This window comes from Chiloscyllium punctatum, chromosome 9 (assembly GCF_047496795.1).
Source record: "Chiloscyllium punctatum isolate Juve2018m chromosome 9, sChiPun1.3, whole genome shotgun sequence".
Lineage (NCBI taxonomy): Eukaryota > Metazoa > Chordata > Chondrichthyes > Orectolobiformes > Hemiscylliidae > Chiloscyllium > Chiloscyllium punctatum.
The window spans coordinates 46,066,789-46,088,694 of record NC_092747.1 but is presented as its reverse complement, the minus strand read 5'-3'; the positions used below and the strand labels follow the sequence as shown (position 1 = coordinate 46,088,694).

Here is a 21,906-nt window from a genome sequence, read left to right as displayed (position 1 = left end):
GAGTGCTGATAGGTTGGCAAGTGGATTCTGAATGGTAGAGACATTGTGATGGAGACTGCACCTGTTAGTTAACAATTGTCAGTAAACCTGCTGCTCGCTCAACATCCTATTCCAGAAAACCATTTTGTATACATTCTAGGAATTCAACTCGCACAGTACTAAGTTTTTCCATTCTGTACATAGATTAAAATCCCCTCTTGTTCACAATTCTCTAATTTCCTAATTTATATCATGCCTTACATCACCACTACATTCTGGTAGTCTATAAACAACTCTAACCATTATTTGATACCTTTGAGGTTTATTCACCTGAAGTGATTCTTCATTTTTATCTTTGGATCTGTGATTCTCTGTTAGCAACATACTAAAACTGCTCATCTTATATTAACAGTATGACCCCATCATTGTTTTCTTTTGGTCTATCCTTCATAACTTTGAATACCTTTGAACATTCAATTTCCAGAATTGGTCACTCTGCAGCCATACCTTTGTAATGGGAATTAAATAATATCTGTTGATTTTCATCTATTCATCTATGTTGTTGCGAATGCTTAGTACATTTTTTTTTAGAATCAAATGTTCTGTCTTTTTATTATTTTTATATCTTCCAGCCTCACCTGCAGGTACATTCTAAGCGGTACATTCTGCCCTTTTCTACCACATGTGGATTACCAATTGCCTTGCTTTTTTTGGTCTTACCTTTGTCCCCTCACTCTTTAAATTGTCACATCATCTCTCACTTAATTCCTCTCTCCCACTATTTAGTTTAAATCCCTATCTACTATTACATGACTCAGTTGAAGAATGGCTCCAACATAGTTCAGATGATGACCATTTCAACAATATACTTGCCTCCCACTTGCTCCAGCATTGGTGTCAAAGCCCACACTTCCAAACCCATTCTCAGACTTGATTTTTGGCAGCCAAGAAAATTTCAGGATTAACAGTGCACTACTTCAAGGTCAAAGGGATGATAATGTTGCATTATACAAATTAAAAGACATTCAATGATTTATATTTACTGGTTTACTTTTTTTAAATCAGTTGTGGCACAAAATTTTAATTCGAAGCAATTTTAATCAAGACAATTATTGCCATCTCTCATTTGCATTATATATGCCATATCTTCTGGAACAAACCTAACAGTAGATAAACAGCAAAAACATACCTGACCATATCATAATTCCTTGAAAAAAAATTAAAATATTTAAATAACTTAAGAAAAGCTTCAAAGGGAAGAGTTGACTGACTCCAACATAACAATCAGTAATTAAAATAAATTGCAAAAATTACAACTTCTCTTGTCTTCAACCCAATTACCGAATACAAATTTGGAATACTACTTACTGTAAAGAAAAGATCCATAACTCTGCTGTCCAGAAGTGTCTCGCGCCAGGATTCTGTTGGCTTCAACATCACATTTTGGGAGGATTCAAACATAGCTATATAATGCCTGCCCAGTTATCTGGAGTCAAGGTCAATAGAGGAGCATTACTGGGGAAAATACTTCCTAGCTACAAGATGAGTTCAGAGGGAGAATGTAATGGAAATAAACTTTAAGCCATGTTAAATACATGGAATAACTGCAGCATGAGGACAAGCAATAAAAGCATTTAACTGTTCAGAAACAAGACCCACGAATGGTTGCAGATAAAAGTTTGATTACAATCATGTGGCATTCCATTGTGATATGATCACATGAATAAGCACAGCAACTAAAACGATAAGGGGGGCAGCAACAGGAGCTTTAATTAACAAATGCCTTGATTTGTGATATTACAGCTTCTTTCCTCCATGATAACCCCATGACCATTTTAATATACACTAAAGTTAAACACACACTTATTAATGACAACTGCAGTCATTAGTCCGTGACATACTTTTAATGCTGCACTTGCACATGCAACAGGTGTCAGTCTTGGCTGGGTGGTCATACTCTTGCCAGAGTCAGAGATCATGGGTTCAAGCCCAACTACAGCGACTTGAGCATATACTAAAGACAAATGCTTTATTGCAATCCTGCGTGTGTGCTGCACTGTCAGTGATGCAGACTTTCATATGAACCATTCAACAGTCTTGCCGTCTTAGGTGGTCGGGTGAATTCTCATGACAACATGCAAAACGCAGAAGCTGTCTTAATGACTTACACATCCTTGAATTGATCATTTACCACAAATTACTAGCTACTTATCTCATTGTTGCTAATAGGGACCTTCCCATACAAAGAAAAATGCCATATTTTCCTACATTAGAACAATACCTTCAATACATTTCAAAAATACTGAATCAGCTGGAAAACATTTCAGAGGCATAAAAGGCTTAAATATACATTTTTTTTTAAACTGCAGACTCAAAATATTTAAGACCATAAGAAATAGGAATAGGTATAGTTTGATCAGCCCTTCAATCTTGCTCCACATTCAATAGGATCATGGTTGATCTGACTTTCCTCTTATCCACTCACCTCTAAAACCCTTGTGAGTTGTAGTTTCTAGGAAAATAACATGCCAGCTTTATTTAATTCTTCTTGATGGATACTCTGGACCAACCTTAGAATAAAATGTGACTGTTTTTGATTAAAAAACACAAAAGCTGCTTAAAGACATATTTTCATTGTTATAGAATGTAGAGACTCAAGCACACAGACAAAACCATTCACGTGAAGATCTCATACACCAGCATATTAGGATTTTCATTTTAATATGTGACTGAGCAACACACGGACTCTACAGACCTAATAACAGAAAAGCCAAGATTAAATTGACTGTTTGCTATTATTTACAGCTGACTTGAAAATAAAATTCAATGCTTTATTTTAAAGAAAACTGACAAATGACCAGCATAATTTCACATCAATTAGCTCCACTAGAAGTAGCTACTCAACATCATCAACAAATGCATGCAACAACCTAAAAACACATAACTATGTTTCTTTTGTGAATACCAAAATTAATTAACATGCTACTTCATATAGAGATATTAATCTCTGAATCTAATCTCTGAAACTGATTGTGATGGGAAAGCTAAACAAAAGTAAAAATCCTACATACCTATTAGCAATATCTTGACTACTGCTGCTGGAGGTCTGGCAAATTTTACCTCTGACTAAAGTTACGTGATAATTACTTTATACGTTTAGAGAAAACTGTGAAGTGCACATAATAATAACAGCACAGCTGAAGAGCATCCCACTTGAAAGGAACACCTATATATAGCTTGGGCCTGCTGCACTCATGCATTGTTTGACTATTCTGACTTGGGAGGCATTCCACAGATTTTATTGTGCTCTGGCAAAATCTATGCGCTCATTTGGCCAAGATTACAGGTAGCTGCTTAAACAACAATAGTTTTGCACCCTGTAAGTCACAAGTTACATCAACATTTGGCATGCAATTATTTTACAATTAAATTTTAGGCTATAATCCCATGATAACCACAGATAAGGTTTAAGCATACATACAAACAAACTGAAGTCACATCAAAATAAATCTCTCTTCCCAAAAACACTAATATAGGAATCACAAATACAAAGATCTGATTAAGAGATTGAAAGTAGAAATTTGATCCATACAGTAAACACTTAGCCTTAATACCTACTGCTGATTAAAACAATAACAAAGATCACTTAGGACGTCTAGGATGTAAGAGAGCTGTAAAACCTCTCCACGATCACTACAGACAACTGCTCAAATGCAATATATGGGCTTTTCCGTTTGTTAGACTATGGACAAAAAAAGCTACTTTCTCAAAGTTATAAGATGTACCAGTAGTAAATTACAGATAGCTTAGCTAGAATTAAAAACAAAATCAAATTTTAACTTGTGCACTTGCCTCAAATGATCAGAACTACACCAGACAACTCACGATCTCTTCAAAGCAGTTAGATTTATTGGCACTATTTTAACCAGCCACAATATTTAGCAGTCACATCCTGTTATTTTTAGTAAGACAATTCATACTAATGCACTGATGACAATTTTGGCACCATAGGATTGCTATACTATTTAGTTCACAACAACGCTCAGAGAACTAGCAATCATTAGTTACATAAAGGTACATGAACTAAGTGTAAAGGATTAACAGATAAACCATCATATTTCTGCTTATACTAGTACAATCCAACATAAGGGAGAGCAGCATTTTCTCCGGCATACTTTCCCTGGAATTTATGTACTTGTTAAATCCACCATTTTATAATTATCCATTTTGACTGTGCAGTCAAGGGTCAATCAATTTTCAATCTTTGTTACATAGAATCTTCTCAAATCACCATAACTTATAAAATGAAGAACTAACAATAACAATTTAATTTGATTATTCTAAAAAGTGCCAAACTGCAATTTACAGTGCTTTCTCTTAGTTTTATTTTGTTCTTTATTACTGAAGATATTGAATCCTTACTTAGTACTGCTTCAGAGGATGTGTACTGCCCACCATCAAAGTCCACAACTTCAGATTTGCATATTGGCCGGTTATTTGATTTTGGGAACAGGCTTCGACACTGAAATCAAATATTGCCCTCAGCCAATTATGTTATACAAAAAAATTCCATCAGAAAATGATCAATAATCTGGAATAAAACAAAGAACTGCAGATGCTGAAGGTCTGAAACAAAAAACAGAAGTTGTGGGAGAAACCCAACAGATCAGGCAGCATCTGTAGAAAGAAAGCAGAGTTAACATTTTGAGACCAGTGAGTCTTCTTCAGAATGGGTTGGAAAGAATTGGAACTCCAGATCATCAATCCTTCTCCAGCCAAGGATGCAATGCCCCATCCATCTCTTCAAGTTATATAAGCTAACAGATCAGCACAGAAATTCTATTCAGGAAATTTGAGTGTCCTATCGCTGAAAGACAATGTCTCTGTGGATGAAAGAAAGTGGAAGTTCACTTCAGCCAAAATTAGTTAAAAATACTCTCCAAATACAGTCAGGCTTTATTATTTCTCCGATCACAAAACAAGCTAACAACACAAATATAAAACTGAAAGGATATAATTCGGTGGAAGGAAGTTCCAACTCAAGACTTGGTTAGCGAGTGCAAGGTAACGCTGAAATACAGAAGACATCTGGGCATTGAGGTTTTCCCGCCGGCTGAATTCCTGAAGCACCTCAACCGTCAAAACAAATATCTGTCGAAGGTCATCCTCCTGTATTTTTGGTAACAAGAGCAAAAATAAACACACACGTGATCTAGTTAAATTCAATACTAACAAGTATTATGATTCTGACTGTCTGATTTTTATTTAAAGCCAGGAATAAAATCTGTTATAGTGATCCTGTCTCTCTGCCTTCATTTTATCTAATGTTCTGGGAAAACATGCAGATTAATGACGAAAAGAAACATTAATCTCTGGAAAAGAACAAACAGCTTCAAACATGAGTAGTTTAAGTTCAAAGTTATGTTCTAGTCTGCTTTGGATTGCATTTCCTGGTTTCTCTTTTTTTTATTTTGAATTAGGCAACCAGCAGCAGTATAGAAATAGCACTGTACAATTTCTGTTGATAAGTTTGGTGCCCTCCCTGATGGATCAGCTACCATTTAAAGGTGGGCAAACTCACCTAATTTACAAAGTGAAAATCTGGGCTATATAAATCACAAAACCACAATGCAACATCCCAGATTTGTGCTGAACTAGTTGATCTCAAAGAAGATAAAATGCACTGAAATTGTTCTTTCTACCCCTCAGCTGAGAACAGAAAAACTAGGTCAGATTCTTGTCCATGATTGTTGATTAATAGTTCTGTTAGAAGTACGTTGACTAAGAGGGATCTTGTGACAGAGTGGTAGTCTCCCTACTTCTGAGTTAAGAGGCCTGGATTTAAGTCCCAACTGCTCCAAATATGTGTCATAACATCCCTGAACAGGTTGTTGTGAAAAAATATTATAAGATGGTATTGGGTTACTTTGTGATGCAGCCTCGTGGTTAAATATTTTCCAAATGGGAAGCCTTCAGAAATGAGATAACAAGAATTCAAAGGAAGTACATTCCTGTCAGGGTGAAAGGGAAGGCTAATAAGTATAGGGAATGCTCGATGACTGAAGAAATTGAGGGCTTGGTTAAGAAAACGAAGGAAGCATCTGTCAGGTATAGACAGGATAGATTGAGTGAATCCTTAGAAAAGTATAAAGGCAGTAGGAGTATACTTAAGAGGGAAATCAGGAGAGCAAAATGGGGACATGAGATAGCTTTGGCAAATAGAATTAAGGAGAATCCAAAGGGTTTTTGCAAATATATTAAGGACAAAAGGGTAACTCGGGAGAGAATAGGGCCCCTCAAACATCAGCAAGGCGGCGTTTGTGTGGAGCTGCACAAAATGAAGGAGATACTAAATGAATATTTTGCATCAGCATTTACTGTGGAAAACGATATGGAAGATATAGACTGTAGGGCAATAGATGGTGACATCTTGCAAAATATTCAGATTACAGAGTAGAAAATGCTGGATGCCTTGAAACGGTTAAAGGTGGATAAATCCCCAGGACCTGATCAGGTGTACCTGAGAACTCTGTGGGAAGCTAGAGAAGTGATTGCTGGGCCTCTTGCTGAGATATTTGTATTATCGGTAGTCACAGGTGAGGTGCCGGAAGACTGGAGGTTGGCAAACGTGGTGCCTCCGAAGGAGGGCGGTAAAGACAAGCCAGGGAACTATAGACTGGTGAGCCTGACCTCAGTGGTAGGCAAGTTGTTGGAGGGAATCCTGAGGGACAGGATGTACATGTATTTGGAAAGGCAAGGACTGATTAGGGATAGTCAACATGGCGTTGCGCATGGGAAATCATGTCTCACCAACTTGATTGAGTTTTTTTGAAGAAATAACAAAGAACATTGACGAGGGCAGAGCAGTAGATGCGATCTATATGGACTTCAGTAAGGCGTGCGACAAGGTTCCCCATGGGAGACTGATTAGCAAGGTTAGATCTCATGGAATATAGGGAGAACTAGCCATTTGGATACAGAACTGGTTCAAAAGGTAGAAGACAGAGGGTGGTGGTGGAGGGTTGTTTTTCAGACTGGAGGCCTGTGACCAGTGCTGGGTCCACTACTTTTTGTCATTTATGTAGATGATTTAGATGTGAGCATAAGATGTACAGTTAGTAAGTTTGCAGATGACACCAAAATTGGAGGTGTAGTGGACAGCGAAAAGGGTTACCTCAGATTACAACAGGATCTGGACCAGATGGGCTAATGGGCTGAGAAGTGGCAGATGGAGTTTAATTCAGATAAATGCAAGATGCTGCATTTTGGGAAAGCAAATCTTAGCAGGACTTATACACTTAATGGTAAGGTCCTAAGGAGTGTTGCTGAACAAAGAGACCTTGGAGTGCAGGTTCATAGCTCCTTGAAAGTGGAGTCGCAGGTAGATAGGATAGTGAAGAAGGCATTTGGTATGCTTTCCTTTATTGGTCAGAGTATTGAGTACAGGAGTTGGGAGGTCATGTTGCGGCTGGACAGGACATTGGTTAGGCCACTTTTGGAATATTGCGTGCAGTTCTGGTCTCCTTCCTATCGGAAAGATGTTGTGAAATTTGAAAGGGTTCAGAAAAGATTTACAAGGATGTTTCCAGGGTTGGAGGATTTGAGCTACAGGGAGAGTCTGAACAGGCTGGGGCTGTTTTCCCTGGAGCATCGGACGCTGAGGGGTGATCTTATAGAGGTTTACAAAATTATGAGGGGCATGGATAGGATAAATAGACAAAGTCTTTTCCCTGGGGTCGGGGAGTCCAGAACTAGAGGGGATAAGTTTAGGGTGAGTGGAGAAAGATATAAAAAAAGAGACCCAAGGTGCAACTTTTTCATGCAGAGGGTGGTACGTGTATGGAAAGAGCTGCCAGAGAATGTGGTGGAGGCTGGTACAATTGCAACATTTAAGAGGCATTTTGACGGGTATATGAATAGGAGGGTTTGGAGTGATATGGGCCAGGTACTAGCAAGTGGGACTAGATTGGGTTGGGTATCTGGTCGGCATGGACAGGTTGGACCAAAGGGTCTGCTTCCATGCTGTACATCTCTATGACTCTGTGACATTTAACTGCAATGCTCATTAATTTATGTTATTTGCTGAAGGGCAAGAGGGCAAATCCAGCACATAAAGCTGTACCCTCAAAGAAAACAAGTAGATTCCAAATGACAGCCCCAAAGAAACAGACTATACGAGTGGGAAGGAGTGTTGTCAAGCTATTCTCTATGGAATGGTGCAAATTATTGTGTAAAATCAAAACAAAGCAGAATGACAATACTCATTAGGAGTGCATGATCATTTTGTAAATAAAAAGTCACATGAGCAAAGAGAAGAAAAATGTAGTTAAAACTCCAATAACATCTGGTCCCACAACAGACACTACAAGACAATATAACTTTCTCCCATTTGGGGTTCTTTATACGTTCATATTTTAAGAGTATTAGAAGGTAAAATAAGCAGAGTGATTCCAGCTGCACCTGTCTTTTATTTAGTTTCTCAAGTTAATTCAAAACATTTAGCTACTTCTCATGCCTAACTCACTGTTTATTTCTCATTGTTGCAGCAGCTTCCAGATATTCTGGTATCAGGTAAAACAGTTAAGGTGAAGAGTGAAAGAACAACATCACGTCTTAGGGGACAAGAGCATCCTGCCAAAGTTTAGGATATATTTAAACTTGGTCTCGTGATTATCTCATGATAAGCACTAATGACAAAGAGGCACAAATGCAAAGCTTTGAAATATTAAATTAATATTAAAGGATAAACTTATTATAATTTCCAGATCTCAAATAATAGTCCAACTCAAAGATGGCTAGACATAATGGTCTGTGCATTCAGATGTATAGTTTCATTACTTCCTAAAACATACACCATTTTATTTTAAGATGCACATTAACACAAACTTTACCTGAAATATTCTCTTGCAGCTTCCATGGAATTCCATACTGAGACCAATGTTGCTGGTTTTAGTGGAACTTGAGAACTCACTTAATAATGCTGTGAGGATTGAACACGCCAATGTTTGCTGCAAGACAAGTTCAAGTAATATTAACATTTACAGTTATATTATAAACAACTTTAAAAACTATACAAACAACAAATATTGCAATAATGCATTATAGTACCACCATCTTAAAGTTGCAAGTCTGTGTATGAAAAGAAAAAGACAGAGGTTTTGGGGGGGGGTGCGCAGGGGCGCATAGAAGCTGAAAGCAATAGTGCGGAGAAGAAATAAGTAAGGGACAGGAGAAATGTCAGATGCTGGGAAGAACCTGCAATACCTAGAACAAAATGCCACAGGCAGTAGAATTGCCACAAATTTCCCTGATTTTCAGGCAGCTTGTGTTGGGAAAGATCAGTTTTTGTTACTCTCATGAGATGTGGGTGTTGCTGACATGGCCAGCATATATTGCCCATCCCTAGTTGACAAGCAGGTAATGGTGAGCTGCTTTTTTGATCCACTACAGTCCATCTGCTCTAGATGGGCCTGTAATGGCATTAGGGAGGGAATTCCAGGATTTTTACCCAACATTAAAAGAATTGTGGTATACTTCCAAGTCAGGGTGGTGAGTAGCGTGAAGGGGAACTTGCAGGTGTTCTCATACATCTACTGCCTTGACCCTCTGGATGGAACTGGTCATGGGTTTTGATATGTGAGGAGCTTGGGTGAATTTCTGCAGTGCATCTTGCTGATAGTACACACCGCTGCCACTGAGCACTGGAGGTGGGAGCAGTGGATATTTGTGCCAATAAAGCAGTTTGCATTATCCTGGATAACATCGAGCTTCTTGAGTGTTGTTAAAGCTATGTTCTTTCAGGCAAGTGGGGAGTATTCATTCTATTACGGCAGTCGTGTTCATCAAACAGAAATGGAGAAAAGCAATCCAGGGTGCTTTACATATTAACCAAAGATAAATAAAGCCCTACAAGGTGGTGACTAAAAGCTTAGTCAAAGAGGTGCACTTTAAGGGAGGGCCTCAAAGGAGTTGGAGGTGCAAAAGCTTCAGAAGGGATTGGCAAACAATCAGCTGAAGCCATCATTATCTACAGGGGAGAGAAAGCATTGAAATTGATTCAAAATTGTCATTCCAAGAATGCATCACATTTCGCCCTCGAGCTGTTGCATGATTAATGCATGATTTCACAATTGTGCGCACAACAGTAAACCTGCAACAAAGCCATGACTCTTTATGTCATCACTTATTCAGCGGCATTATTTTTATAACTTACAGGGAAGGAACACAATTCTCCCCCTGTAGAATGGTGACATGAAGGTTGAGATAGTGGAATTGGGGTACTTAAGGGGTACAGAATGAAAGGAATGTAGAATCTGCCAAGGATTGAAGGCCGATGTAGCTTAAAGAGATAGGCCCTGGAAGAGTTTAAATCTAAAGCATTTGAAGACCGGGAACCAATACAGATCAATGAGCACACCAATGATAGCTGAAGGGTAACTAGTACATAGATACAAATTTTGAATGAAAGGTTAATGAGAGAGCAGTAAAATTGTTGAGTCAGAAGGTTGAATGAACAACAAGAAATGAATAATATCACGGAGGTGGAAAGTAACTCATCTTGTTAAAGAGGATATGGGGTCAGTAACTCAGCTTGGGATTAAATAGGATTCTAGTATTGTAAACAAAGTTTGGGAGAAGATTTGTAGCTCGGGTGCTTGTTGTTAAGGTTCTGTTCGCTCAGCTGGGAATTTGTGTTGCAGACGTCTCGTCCCCTGATCGTTAGCTGTCTTCCTGTTTGCCCTATGTCGTGTTTTGTGCAGTCCTTGCATCCGCATCCATGAACACCAACTAGCCACGAAATGACATGACCAGCTATCCTTAGTAGCCACACACTCAGATGACAAGCAACATGAGTTTGACTGGGACAACACTACTATTATAGGACAAGCCAAACAGAGAACAGCCAGGGAATTCCTAGAGGCATGGCACTCATCCACAGATTCAATCAATAAGCACAGCGACCTGGACTCAATATACCGGCCACTGCAGCAGACAGCTGGAATTGACAACCGGAAGCGGCAGATACAAATCACTATAAATGCTGGAGGAAACATCACAGAAGCGCTTCACAGGAGGCTCCCAAGCCCTGAGGATCTCACCTAGACAGGGGACGAAACGTCTGCAACACAAATTCCCAGCTCGGCGAACAGAACCACAACAACAGTATTGTAAACAGACAGTTCAATCTCACACTATCTAGGGAGGGGAAATAATCCATGGTAAGGTTACAGATTTTGTAATTGTACTTTCCAATAACTAACTGGAATAATTGTTGTTCATCTAAACTTGCTGCCAGATCGGTAATCTAATATCACCAAGGCAGTGGAGGATGCAAGAAGGATAATGAAAACAGTACTTCATTATTTCAGTGATGTCTTCCAAGATTATACATGACAGTTAAATGGAAGATGAGGGTAAGGAACAACCCTAGGAGCAACTACAGAGATAGTAATGCAGGGGTGAAAAGTGAAATTAGTGCTGGCAGCATCTGGCTATTCCAGAATACTAAGACTAGAAATAAGGAAGTCAATAAGGTGGGCAATGAGAAAGTGACAGTGAGTGAGGACAGTGTGGTCCACTGTGTCAAAAACTACACCTCAGCCACAAACAAGAATAGTGAAACTGTAACCCAATAAGAAGTTAATAATTTGAATTAGCATCTTTAATGTAGTAAACTCCCCAAGGTGCTAAATAAAGGTAAAAGTGATTTGTGCCTGGACCAAAGGCAACGTCAAAAGATAAATTTCCTTAAAGTCTTTCAAAGAGTGGAAATACAGCAAGGCGGTTTGATTTAGGAAAAGAGTTCTATAGTGTCACACAGAGACAGCTGAAAGTTCTAGTACTGAAATAGAACAGAGGAAAAACGGGATGCAGAGGTGACCAGAGGCAGAAGATCTGAAAGCACTTGTTGGCACATAAGCGTGTATGAAGTTGGCAAAAAAAAACAACAGCTGAGGCAAAGTGTGTTTTGGATCATGTTAAAAAAACATTTGTGCCATCATGTCCACACCAATGAATACTAATCCTACAAACAGCAAATTCACCTGGACTTCGATACATGAGATTTGTTTTTTTTTTAAAATTGATATGCAGTGGCAAAAAAAAACAAGATTGCAATTGTTCCTTCCCTTAAGTTATAAAAATAATGCTGCTGAACAGGAGATAGCATAAAATGTCATGGCTTTGTTGCAGGTTTACTGTTGTGCACACAATTGTGAAATCATGCATTAGTCATGCAACAACTCGAGGGGGAAATGTGATGCATTCTTGGAATGACAATTTTGAATCAATCTCAATGCTTTCTCTCCCCCTGTAGATTTATCCCAAAGATCATTGTCAGCATTGTTATAACTTCAAAGCAATTGGCTAGAAGCCCAGACCATATGGTGCCAAGGTGGGGTCTGCTGAAGTGTTAATGTTCAAAGCTATGTCTGTGAAGTCAATGTCTAGAGGGAAATTGCTATGTGTCTTCCTACCTAGTTAATCACAGTACACGGCAAGTATGCTACCAGTGTGTTTCTATTTATACAGCTGCACACAACAGCTGAAGTAATGCTGTTGGGTCAGCTGCAGCATTTCAGTTCAGAAGTGCCACTCATGAGTAATACCTTGACCTTGGTAGTTTAAGTGTATTCAAACCCAGTCAGAGAATATTAAAATATATCAAAACATTGAATCGTTGCAGTATGGCAGAGGAGTCAAATTTTAACATATCACAAAAGGTCAATACCTCATCAAATTTATGTGGGCACGAAATAGTTCATAAAGCAATTGTTTGTGAAAATTACACTAGATTCAAAACTTTTCCATGAATAATAACATGCTCATAATCTTGTTACTTACAATTTGACAACCAGAACTCAGTAACCTAATATTTCTAACATGTGTAAAAGCTATCTTGAGTATTAATGTTTTTTGCAAATCTAGAATCAGCCAAAATCCTCCAATAAGACAGTGAGAATCCTAAAAAAGGAGTGAAGGAATTCTGCACAAGTACATTTTCTACATGGATTATAGATCCATTTCTTACAAAAACATTCCCTTTCTTCCCCCCCCCCACCCACAAAAGATGTTAAGAGAAATTTTCTCTCCTAAAATTAAGGTGATGACACCTTTTTAGTGAATCTAATTTAACCTCTCCATCAAAATTGAGCACTGTGAAACTCCATCCACTATTTGCCCATTTTACTGATCAGTGTACTATTGTAGTCAGTTGGCATCAGTCTGTTTGCCTCACTTCCAAGTTTGATGCCGTTGGAAATCTTTGAAATTTCACTTTGTATTTCAATGCCCAAGTCATTTACAACTAGCAGACCCACAGCAATGGAGTTGCATTCTGGGCAATAAATGCTGGCCTGGCTAGCGATATCCATGTCCTGCGAATGAATAAACACATCTTTAAAAAAGTGGTCTCAATTTCTGACCTTTCATATTCATTAATGCCATCCCTCACCCAGTAAACATCAGTACAAATAGTCATTATGTATTCTAGCGTTGCCCTGTGCCCTGAAGCATGCATCAGTCCCTTTGGTTTGAAAAGATTCCACCCCACCTCTTATCTCCTGCTTACCACATACATGTCAGCAAAAGATTTGAGAATTTCTTTTTAAGTTAACTGCCATTCTATTCTCATTATTTCTTTGTCAGTCACATTTTCCACATTACTTATCCTATCAATTTACACATTTGGCCTGGCAGATGTTTGAAGAATTCACCTGACAGGTATGATACAGACCCTTCTTTTGATTTCATCATATTCTCTATTTCCCTCATCTTCTAAGGATCTGTGTCAATCTTTGATTCTGGTTTACTCTGGCTATATCCCACTCATCTCATCGAAGTTAACATTCTTCCAATTTTGAAGTTCTACTTAGATTGCTCCTTTATTTTCTCCATGACTAGTTTAAACATTTTGATTAACGAACACACTTGCCCAAATGTTCCTTCACAAACAACTGGTCCAACATAGTTCCCAACACCAGATTTCAGCAATGCTGCTTTACTAATTAGATCAGGAACAGAATGGTTCTTGCAGTTCAGAAATGCCCCTCCTTTTCCTTGATTGTAGCATTATTCAAATCAATACTTGGATACTTGCTCAGAGTTTATGTGCAAGAAACACATCTCATTGAAAGAATCCAAACAGAGATCAGGGATGTGTGCATATCTGTGCAGTACTGCCTTAATCAATGTGCTGGTGATGGTGCTTGGGTGGGGAGGGGGGTGTTGGTGCAGACACAGCAGAGGTGTGTGGGCTGCATGCCAGTGGGTGAGAGAGAGCGAGAGAAACAACCTTGCCATTAAACCACTCATGCCCTTGGGTGTGTCACTGCTCTGACAGATGTAGATTTCCAAAATATTGGAATATTGGAATGTCAGTATTCTTTAATTGACAACGTTTGTCAGGATTGCACAAAATTTAAACTCAGAATCATAGAGATATACAGTACGGAAACAGACCCTTTGGTACAACTCATTCATGCCAACCAGATATTCCAAGCTAATCTAGCCCCATTTGCCAGCACTTGGCCCATAACCCTCTAAACTCTTCCTATTTATGTACTCATCCAGGTACCTTTTAAATGTTGTAATTGTACCAGCCTCCACCACTTCGGCTGGCAACTCATTCCATACACATACCATCCTTTGCATGAAAAAGTTGATCCCAGGTCCCTTTTAAATCTTTCCTCTCTCACCCTAAACTTATGTCCTCTAATTTTAGACTCCCCCAACCCAGGGAACAGATCTTGTCTATTTATCCTATCCACTTGATGGCAAAATTCAGAGTGGATGGCATTCCTAAAATGTTGCAGGAGGAGGACCTTAGTAAATCTATTGCAGTCCACCTTATAGACAATTCAGACAGCAACGCCGCTGACAGATGTGGTGAACATTAAGTCTATTGAGGACGTTGGATGTCCAGGAGCTAAACCAATATGGAGACAAGATGAACTGTTGACAGTATCAGACAGAGGAGAGGCTGGGGTTAGAAAGATTACAAAATGGAAAATTATTAGTTCTCAATAAAAGGCTGATGATGATGATAGCTTTGTGGAGATGGGTGAAAAGTTAAATAGTTTCCATTTGGATACATTGGAATATTACTCCTATATTCATTTTTTGACAATTGAAAGCATTTTCGCACTAGGCTTTAAACCTTCTGAGAAGTGACAAATATGCAAAGCAATAGTGCAAGGAAAGGTAGCAGTATCAACAACAATCTGAAAACCAAAGTGAGCATTGAGTACCTACCACTGCTGGGTTACCACTGCTTATTAAGTGGCTGACTTCATGGAAGATGCTGTTGCAGACAATGGTTTTGTCCAATGAGCCTCGCTTTACAATTACTGCTACTGCTAATAATATCTGTTCTCGAACATATTTCTGAAGGCTGTAACAAAAGAAATATTAACTAATTTTAAGATATAATTTTCAACTTTGCTAGCTATGATCAATAACACATCAAATACAAAGATAGTGTGTTAAAAGAAATTCAACTCAATTGCCTTTTAGCGCATTTGCACTCAACCTTCCAGATTACCAACTATATCACAAGTTGAGGAAGTAATTTATGGGGAGGGTATAAACAGTCAGCAACAGAGTATATATAGGTTAAGAGAGTGGGCAAAAAAATTGCTAGAGCACAATGTATAAAAATGTGAATTTGTTGATATTGACAAGAATAATAGGAAACACCGTATACTACTTAAATGGATTGCAGAACTTGAGACTGCGCAATGAGTGCCGTGGGAATCTCAAAATATAGTATGCAGCTACAGAAAGTTAAATGAAATTTTGGTGATTAATCAAACCTGAATGGAATATAAAAGTAAAGAAGTTTTACTGCAACTGTACAAAGAGTTGGTGAGACTGCATCTAGTACTCGCTAAGGTTTTGGTCTCATTATTTGAAAATGGATAGAACTGCATCTGAAGCAATGCAGAGAAGATTAACTCCACTCATTCTTGGGATGGGAGAGCTTTCCTAAGGGGGAAGCTTAGGCAGGCAAGGCCTATATCCATTGATTGGATTTTTTGGTGAAATGTGGTCTTATTGAAATATACAAGATCCTGAGGGGATGTGACAGAGTGGAAGAATGCTTCATCTTCGTGGGAAGACTAGAATTAGGGGAGTTTAAAAATAAGAGCTCTCCGTTTTAAGATGGAGATGATGCAAAGTATTTTTTCTGTCACATGTTTGTCACTCAAAATTTTCTTACACAGAAAGTAGTGGAGACAGGTCACTGCATTTATGTATGGCAGACTTAGATCAACTTTTAATAGTTAAAAGAGCCAAGGGCTACTGATATGTTTATTTAATAATAAATGATTAAGTGACCGTCTATTGTGTGTACTGATACTACAGTATTACTGATACTAATATAGTATTTTTACACTGGAACTATTTTTCTCAGGTGGACTTTCAACTGGCTTTGTAATCTCAGTTATGTAGTGGTAAATTCTGGTCTAGGTGCGATCTGAACGAGTACCCTGCCACATTGCAAGATCTCGGGTACATCAGGCAGGAGCCAAAAAGAAAATTCCCTTTGACTTCCTTTACAACGACATGCAAATCAGTTACATTACTGACGAAAAGCAGTGGACCCAGCACCAATCCTGTGGCATACCATTGATCACAGGCCTCCAGTCTGAAAACCAACTCCTCATCACCATCTTGTCTTCTGTCTTGGAGCCAGTTCTGTATCCAAATGGCTGGTTCTCCCTGTATTCCATAGGATCTAACCTTGCTAACCAGTCTACAATGAGGAACCTCATTGAACGTCTTACTGAAGTCCATATAGATCACATCCACTGCTCTGCCCTAATCAATTCTCTTTACTTCAAAAAATGCAATCGAGTTGGTAAGGCATGATTTCCCCTGCACAAAGCCATGTTGACTATCCCTAATCAGTCCTTGCCTTTCCAAATACCTGTAAATCCTGTCAGTCAGGATTCCCTCCAACAGCTTGCCGACATCAGGCTCACGAGTCTGTAGTGCCCTGTCTTTTCCTTACCGCCTTTCTTAAATAGTGGATCATTAGCCAAACTCCACCCTTCTAGCACTTTACCTGTGGCTATCAATGACACAAATATATCAGCAAGAGGCGCAGCAATTATTTCCCCAGTTTCCCAGAGTTCTAGGGTACACCTGATCAAATTCCTGGGCATTTACCCACTTTTATGCATTTTAACACGTCCAGCACCACCTCCTTTGTAATATGGATATTTTTCAAGAAGTCACTATTTAGTTCTATACCTTCCATATCCTTCTCCACAGTAAACACCGATGTAAAGTACTCATTTAGTATCTCCTGCGGTTCCACACATAGCCTTGCTGATCTTTAAGGGGCCTAATTCTCTCCCCAGTTTTGTCCTTAATATATTTATGAAATCCGTTTGGATTCTTCTTAATTCTATATGCCCTCCTGATTTCATTCTAAAGTACGCTCCTACTGCCTTTATACTCTAAGGACTCATCTGATCTCTGCTGCCTATACCGGACATATTCTTCCATCTTTATCTTGACCAAAACCCCAATTTCTCAAGTCATCTGGTATTCCCTACACCTACCAGCCTTTCCTTTCACCCTAACAGGAACATACTGTCTCTGGACTCGTTATTTCATTTTCAAAGGATTCCCATTTTCCAGCCATCCCTTTACCTGTGAACATCTGCCCCCCTCCAATCAACTTCTGAAAGTTCTTGCCTAATACTGTCAAAATTGGCCTTCCTCCAATTTAGAACTTCAACTTTTCGATCCGGTCTATTCTTTTCCATCACTATTGAAAAACAAATAGAATTATGGTCGCTTGCCCCAAAGTGCTCCCTCACTGACACCTTAGTCACTTGCCCTGCCTTATTTTCCCAAGAGTAGGACAAGCTGTGCACCTTCTCTCATCAGTACATCCACATACTGAATCGGAAAATGTTCTTGTACACACTTAAATTCCTTAGGGCAGTTAAATGGTCCTCCTGCAGAATGTAGGAGGTAAAGGTCACCACTAGTGTCCCTCCTGACTACATTTATGGGAAGCACACCCAACTCTAACTCCTCGAAAACTGCGTTAGGGAACTGGAGCTGGATGAACTTCGGATCATTCGGGAGGCGGGGGGGGGGGGGGGGTTTACTGAGAGGAGTTACAGGGAGTAGTCATTCCTAAGGTACAAGAAAAAGGCAGATGGATTAGTGTCAGGGGACGGTAAGGGAACCGGCAGGCAGTGCAGGGATCCGCTGTGGCCATTCCCCTCAACAAGAAGTATATCATTTTGGATACTGTTGGAGGGGGGGGGGGGAATGACTTACCAGGGGAAAGCAGTGGGGTACAGGGCTCTGGCACAGAGTCTGTCCCTGCTGCTCAAAAGGAAAAGGAGAAGAGGAGCAGAGCGTAGTCATTGGGGACTCCATAGTTCTGTGGAAACGAGACCCCCACGGTTGGTGTGTTGCCTCCCAGGTGCCAGGGTTCGTGATGTCTCTGATCACGTTTTTGGGATCCTTAAGGGGGAAGGGGAGCAGCCCAAAGTCGTGGTCCACATAGACACCAATGACATAGGTAGGAAGAGAGATGGGGATTTAAGGCAGAAATTCAGGGAGCTAGGATGGAAGCTTAGAGCTAGGACGAACAGAGTTGTTGTCTCTGGTTTGTTGCCCATGCCACGTGCTAGTGAGGCAAGGAATAGGGAGAGAGAGGAGTTGAACACGTGACTACAGGGATGGTGCAGGAGGGAGAGTTTTGGATTCTTGGATAATTGGGGCTCTTTCTGGGGTAGGTGGGACCTCTACAAGCAGGATGGTCTTTATCTGAACCAGAGGGGTACCAATATCCTGGGGGGGGGGGGGGGGAATTCGCTAAGGCTATTGGGGTGGGTTTAAAGTGATCCAGCAGGGGGATAGGAACCAAAATTGTAGTTCGAGTATAGAAAAAGGTTGAGAGTAGGGAAGTCCAAAATCAGGTTTCAGGGATGCAAGATGGCACCGGCAAGCAAGACATTGGTTTGAAGTGTGTCTACTTCAACGCCAGGAGCATCCGGAATAAGGTGAACTTGCAGCATGGGTTGGTAACTGGGACTTCGATGTTGAGGCCATTTCGGAGACATGATTAGAGCAGGGGCAGGAATGGTTGTTGCAGGTTCCAGGATTTAGATGTTTCAGTAAGAACAGAGAAGATGTTAAAAGAGGTGGAGGTGTGGCATCGTTGGTCAAGGATAGTATTACAGTTGCAGAAAGGATGTTTGGGGACTCGTCAACTGAGGTAGTATGGGCTGAAGTTAGAAACAGGAAAGGAGAGGTCACCCTGTTGGGAGTTTTCAATAGGTCCCCGAATAGTTCCAGAGATGTAGAGGAAAGGAGAGCAAAGGTGATTCTTGATAGGAGTGAGAGAGAGAGACAGGGTAGTTGTCATGGGAGACTTCAACTTTCCAAATATTGACTGGGAACACTATAGTATGAGTATTATGGACGGGTCAGTTTTTGTCCAGTGTGTGCAGGAGGGCTTCCTGACACAGTATGTAGACAGGCCAACAAGGGGCGAAGCCACATTAGATTTGGAACTGGGTAATGAGCCCGGACAGGTGTTAGACTGGGAAGTGGGTGAGCACTTTGGTGATCACAATTCTGTTATGTTTACTTTAATGATAGAAAGGGATAGGAGTATACCATGGGCAAGAGTTACAGCTGGAGGAAAGGCAATTACGATGCGATTAGGCAAGATTTAGGAAGCATAGGATGGGGAAGGCAACTGCAGGGCATAGGCACATTAGAAATATGGAGCTTATTCATGGAAAAGCTCCTGAGTGTCCTAGATAAGTATGTACCTGTCAGGCAGGGAGGAAGCTGTAGAGCACAGGAGCCGTGGTTTACGAAGGAAGTGGAATCTCTGGTCAAGAGGAAGAAGGCGGTTTATGTTAGGATGAGATGTGAAGGCTCAGTTAGTGCTCTTGAAGATTACAGGGTAACCAGGAAAGACCTAAAGAGAGAGCTCAGAAGAGCCAGGAGGAGACATGAGAAGTTGGTAGTGGATAAGATCAGGGTAAACCCTAAGGCTTTCTATAGGTATTTAAGGAATAAAAGAATGACAAGAGTAAGATTAGGGCCAATCAAGGATAGTGGTGGGAAGTTGTGTGTGAAGTCAGAGGAGATAGGGGAAGCACTAAATGAATATTTTTCGACAGTATTCACTCTAGAAAACGATAATGTTGTCGAGGAGAACACTGAGATACAGGCTACTAGACTAGGTGTGATTGAGGTTCACAAGGAAGAGGTATTAGAAACTCTGCAGAGTGTGAAAATAGATAAGTCCCCTGGGCCGGATGGGATTTATCCTAGGATCCTCTGGGAAACCAGGGAGGAGATTGCCGAGCCTTTGGCATTGATCTTTAAATCGTCATTGCCTAAAGGAATAGTGCCAGAAGACTGGAGGATAGCAAATGTGGTTCCCCTGTTCAAGAAGGGGAGTAGAGACAACCCTGGTAATTATAGACCAGTGAGCCTTACTTCATTTGTTGGTAAAGTGTTGGAAAAGGTTATAAGAGATAGGATAATAATTTGATTAGGGACGGTCTGCACGGTTTTGTGAAGGGTAGGTCGTGCCTCACAAACCTTATTGAGTTCTTTGAGAAGGTGACCAAACAGGTAGATGAGAGTAAGTTGGTTGATGTGGTGTATATGGATTTCAGCAAGGTGTTCGATAAGGTTCCCCATTGTAGGCTATTGTACAAAATGCGGAGGAATGGGATTCTGGTAGATATAGCAGTTGGATCAGTAATTGGCTTGCTGAAAGAAGACAGAGAGTGGGAAATGTTTATCCTGAAGTCCAATTACTAGTGGTGTACCGCAAGGGTCGGTGTTGGGTCCACTGCTGTTTGTCATTTGTATAAACGACCTGGATGAGGGTGTAGAAGGGTGGGTTAGTAAATTTGCAGACAACACTAAGGTTGGTGGAGTTGTGGATAGTGACGAAGGATGGTGTAGGTTACAGAGAGACATAGATAAGCTGCAGAGCTGGGCTGAGAGGTGGCAAATGGAGTTTAATGCGGAAAAGTGTGAGGTGATTTACTTTGGTCGGAGTAACTGGAATGCAAAGTACTGGGCTAATGGTAAGATTCTTGGTAGTGTAGATGAGCAGAGAGATCTCGGTATACAGATACACAGATCCTCGAAAGTTGCCACCCAGGTTGACAGGGTTGTTAAGAAGGCATACAGTGTTATGGTTTTTATTAATAGAGGGATCGAGTTCCGGAACCATGAGGTTATGCTACAGCTGTACAAAACTCTGGTGTGGCCGCACTTGGAGTATTGTATACAGTTCTGGTCACCGCATTATAAGAAGGATGTGGAAGCTTTGGAAAGGTTGCAGAGGAGATTTACTAGGATGTTGCCTGGTATCAAGGGAAGGTCTTACAAGGAAAGGCTGAAGGTCTTGAGGCTGTTTTCGTTGGTGAGAAGAAGGTTGAGAGGTGACTTAATAGAGACATATAAGATAATCAGAGTGTTGGATAGGGTGGACAGGGAGAGCCTTTTTCCAAGAATGGTGACGGTGAACACGAGGGGTCATAGCTTTAAATTGAGGGGTGATAGATATAGGACAGATGTCAGAGGTAGTTTCTTTACTCAGAGTAGTAAAGGTATGGAATGCTTTGCTTGCAACGGTAGTAGACTCGCCAATTTTAAGTACATTTAAGTCATCATTGGACAAGCATATGGACGTACATGGAATAGTGTAGGTTAGATGGGCTTCAGATTGGTATGACAGATCTGCACAACATCGAGGGCCGAAGGGCCTGTACTGCCAGTAGTTTTCTATGTATTTACCTGTTCGGTCTCTTACACTGAAATAAATGTAGTTTAATTTAATCAGTCTTACCTCGTTCTCTGCTTTGTTTCTGTCTGCCCTGATTGTCTGGTTTGTTCCTTTTCCCAACTGTACCAGTC

General features: G+C 40.2%; 1 protein-coding gene across 2 annotated transcripts in view; it reads right to left on the bottom strand.

Moving 5' to 3' along the window:
- Positions 1-21,906, bottom strand: part of xpo4 (exportin 4) — a 249,078-nt gene that overhangs the window by 71,011 nt on the left and 156,161 nt on the right. For both annotated transcript variants that reach the window (XM_072577418.1, XM_072577416.1), the window contains 4 exons: positions 15,232-15,370; positions 8,871-8,987; positions 4,995-5,148; positions 1,348-1,460 (listed from right to left, as the gene is read on the bottom strand). In XM_072577418.1, the coding sequence (XP_072433519.1) occupies positions 1,348-1,460; positions 4,995-5,148; positions 8,871-8,987; positions 15,232-15,370 (523 nt within the window). The remainder of the gene's footprint in view (positions 1-1,347; positions 1,461-4,994; positions 5,149-8,870; positions 8,988-15,231; positions 15,371-21,906) is intronic.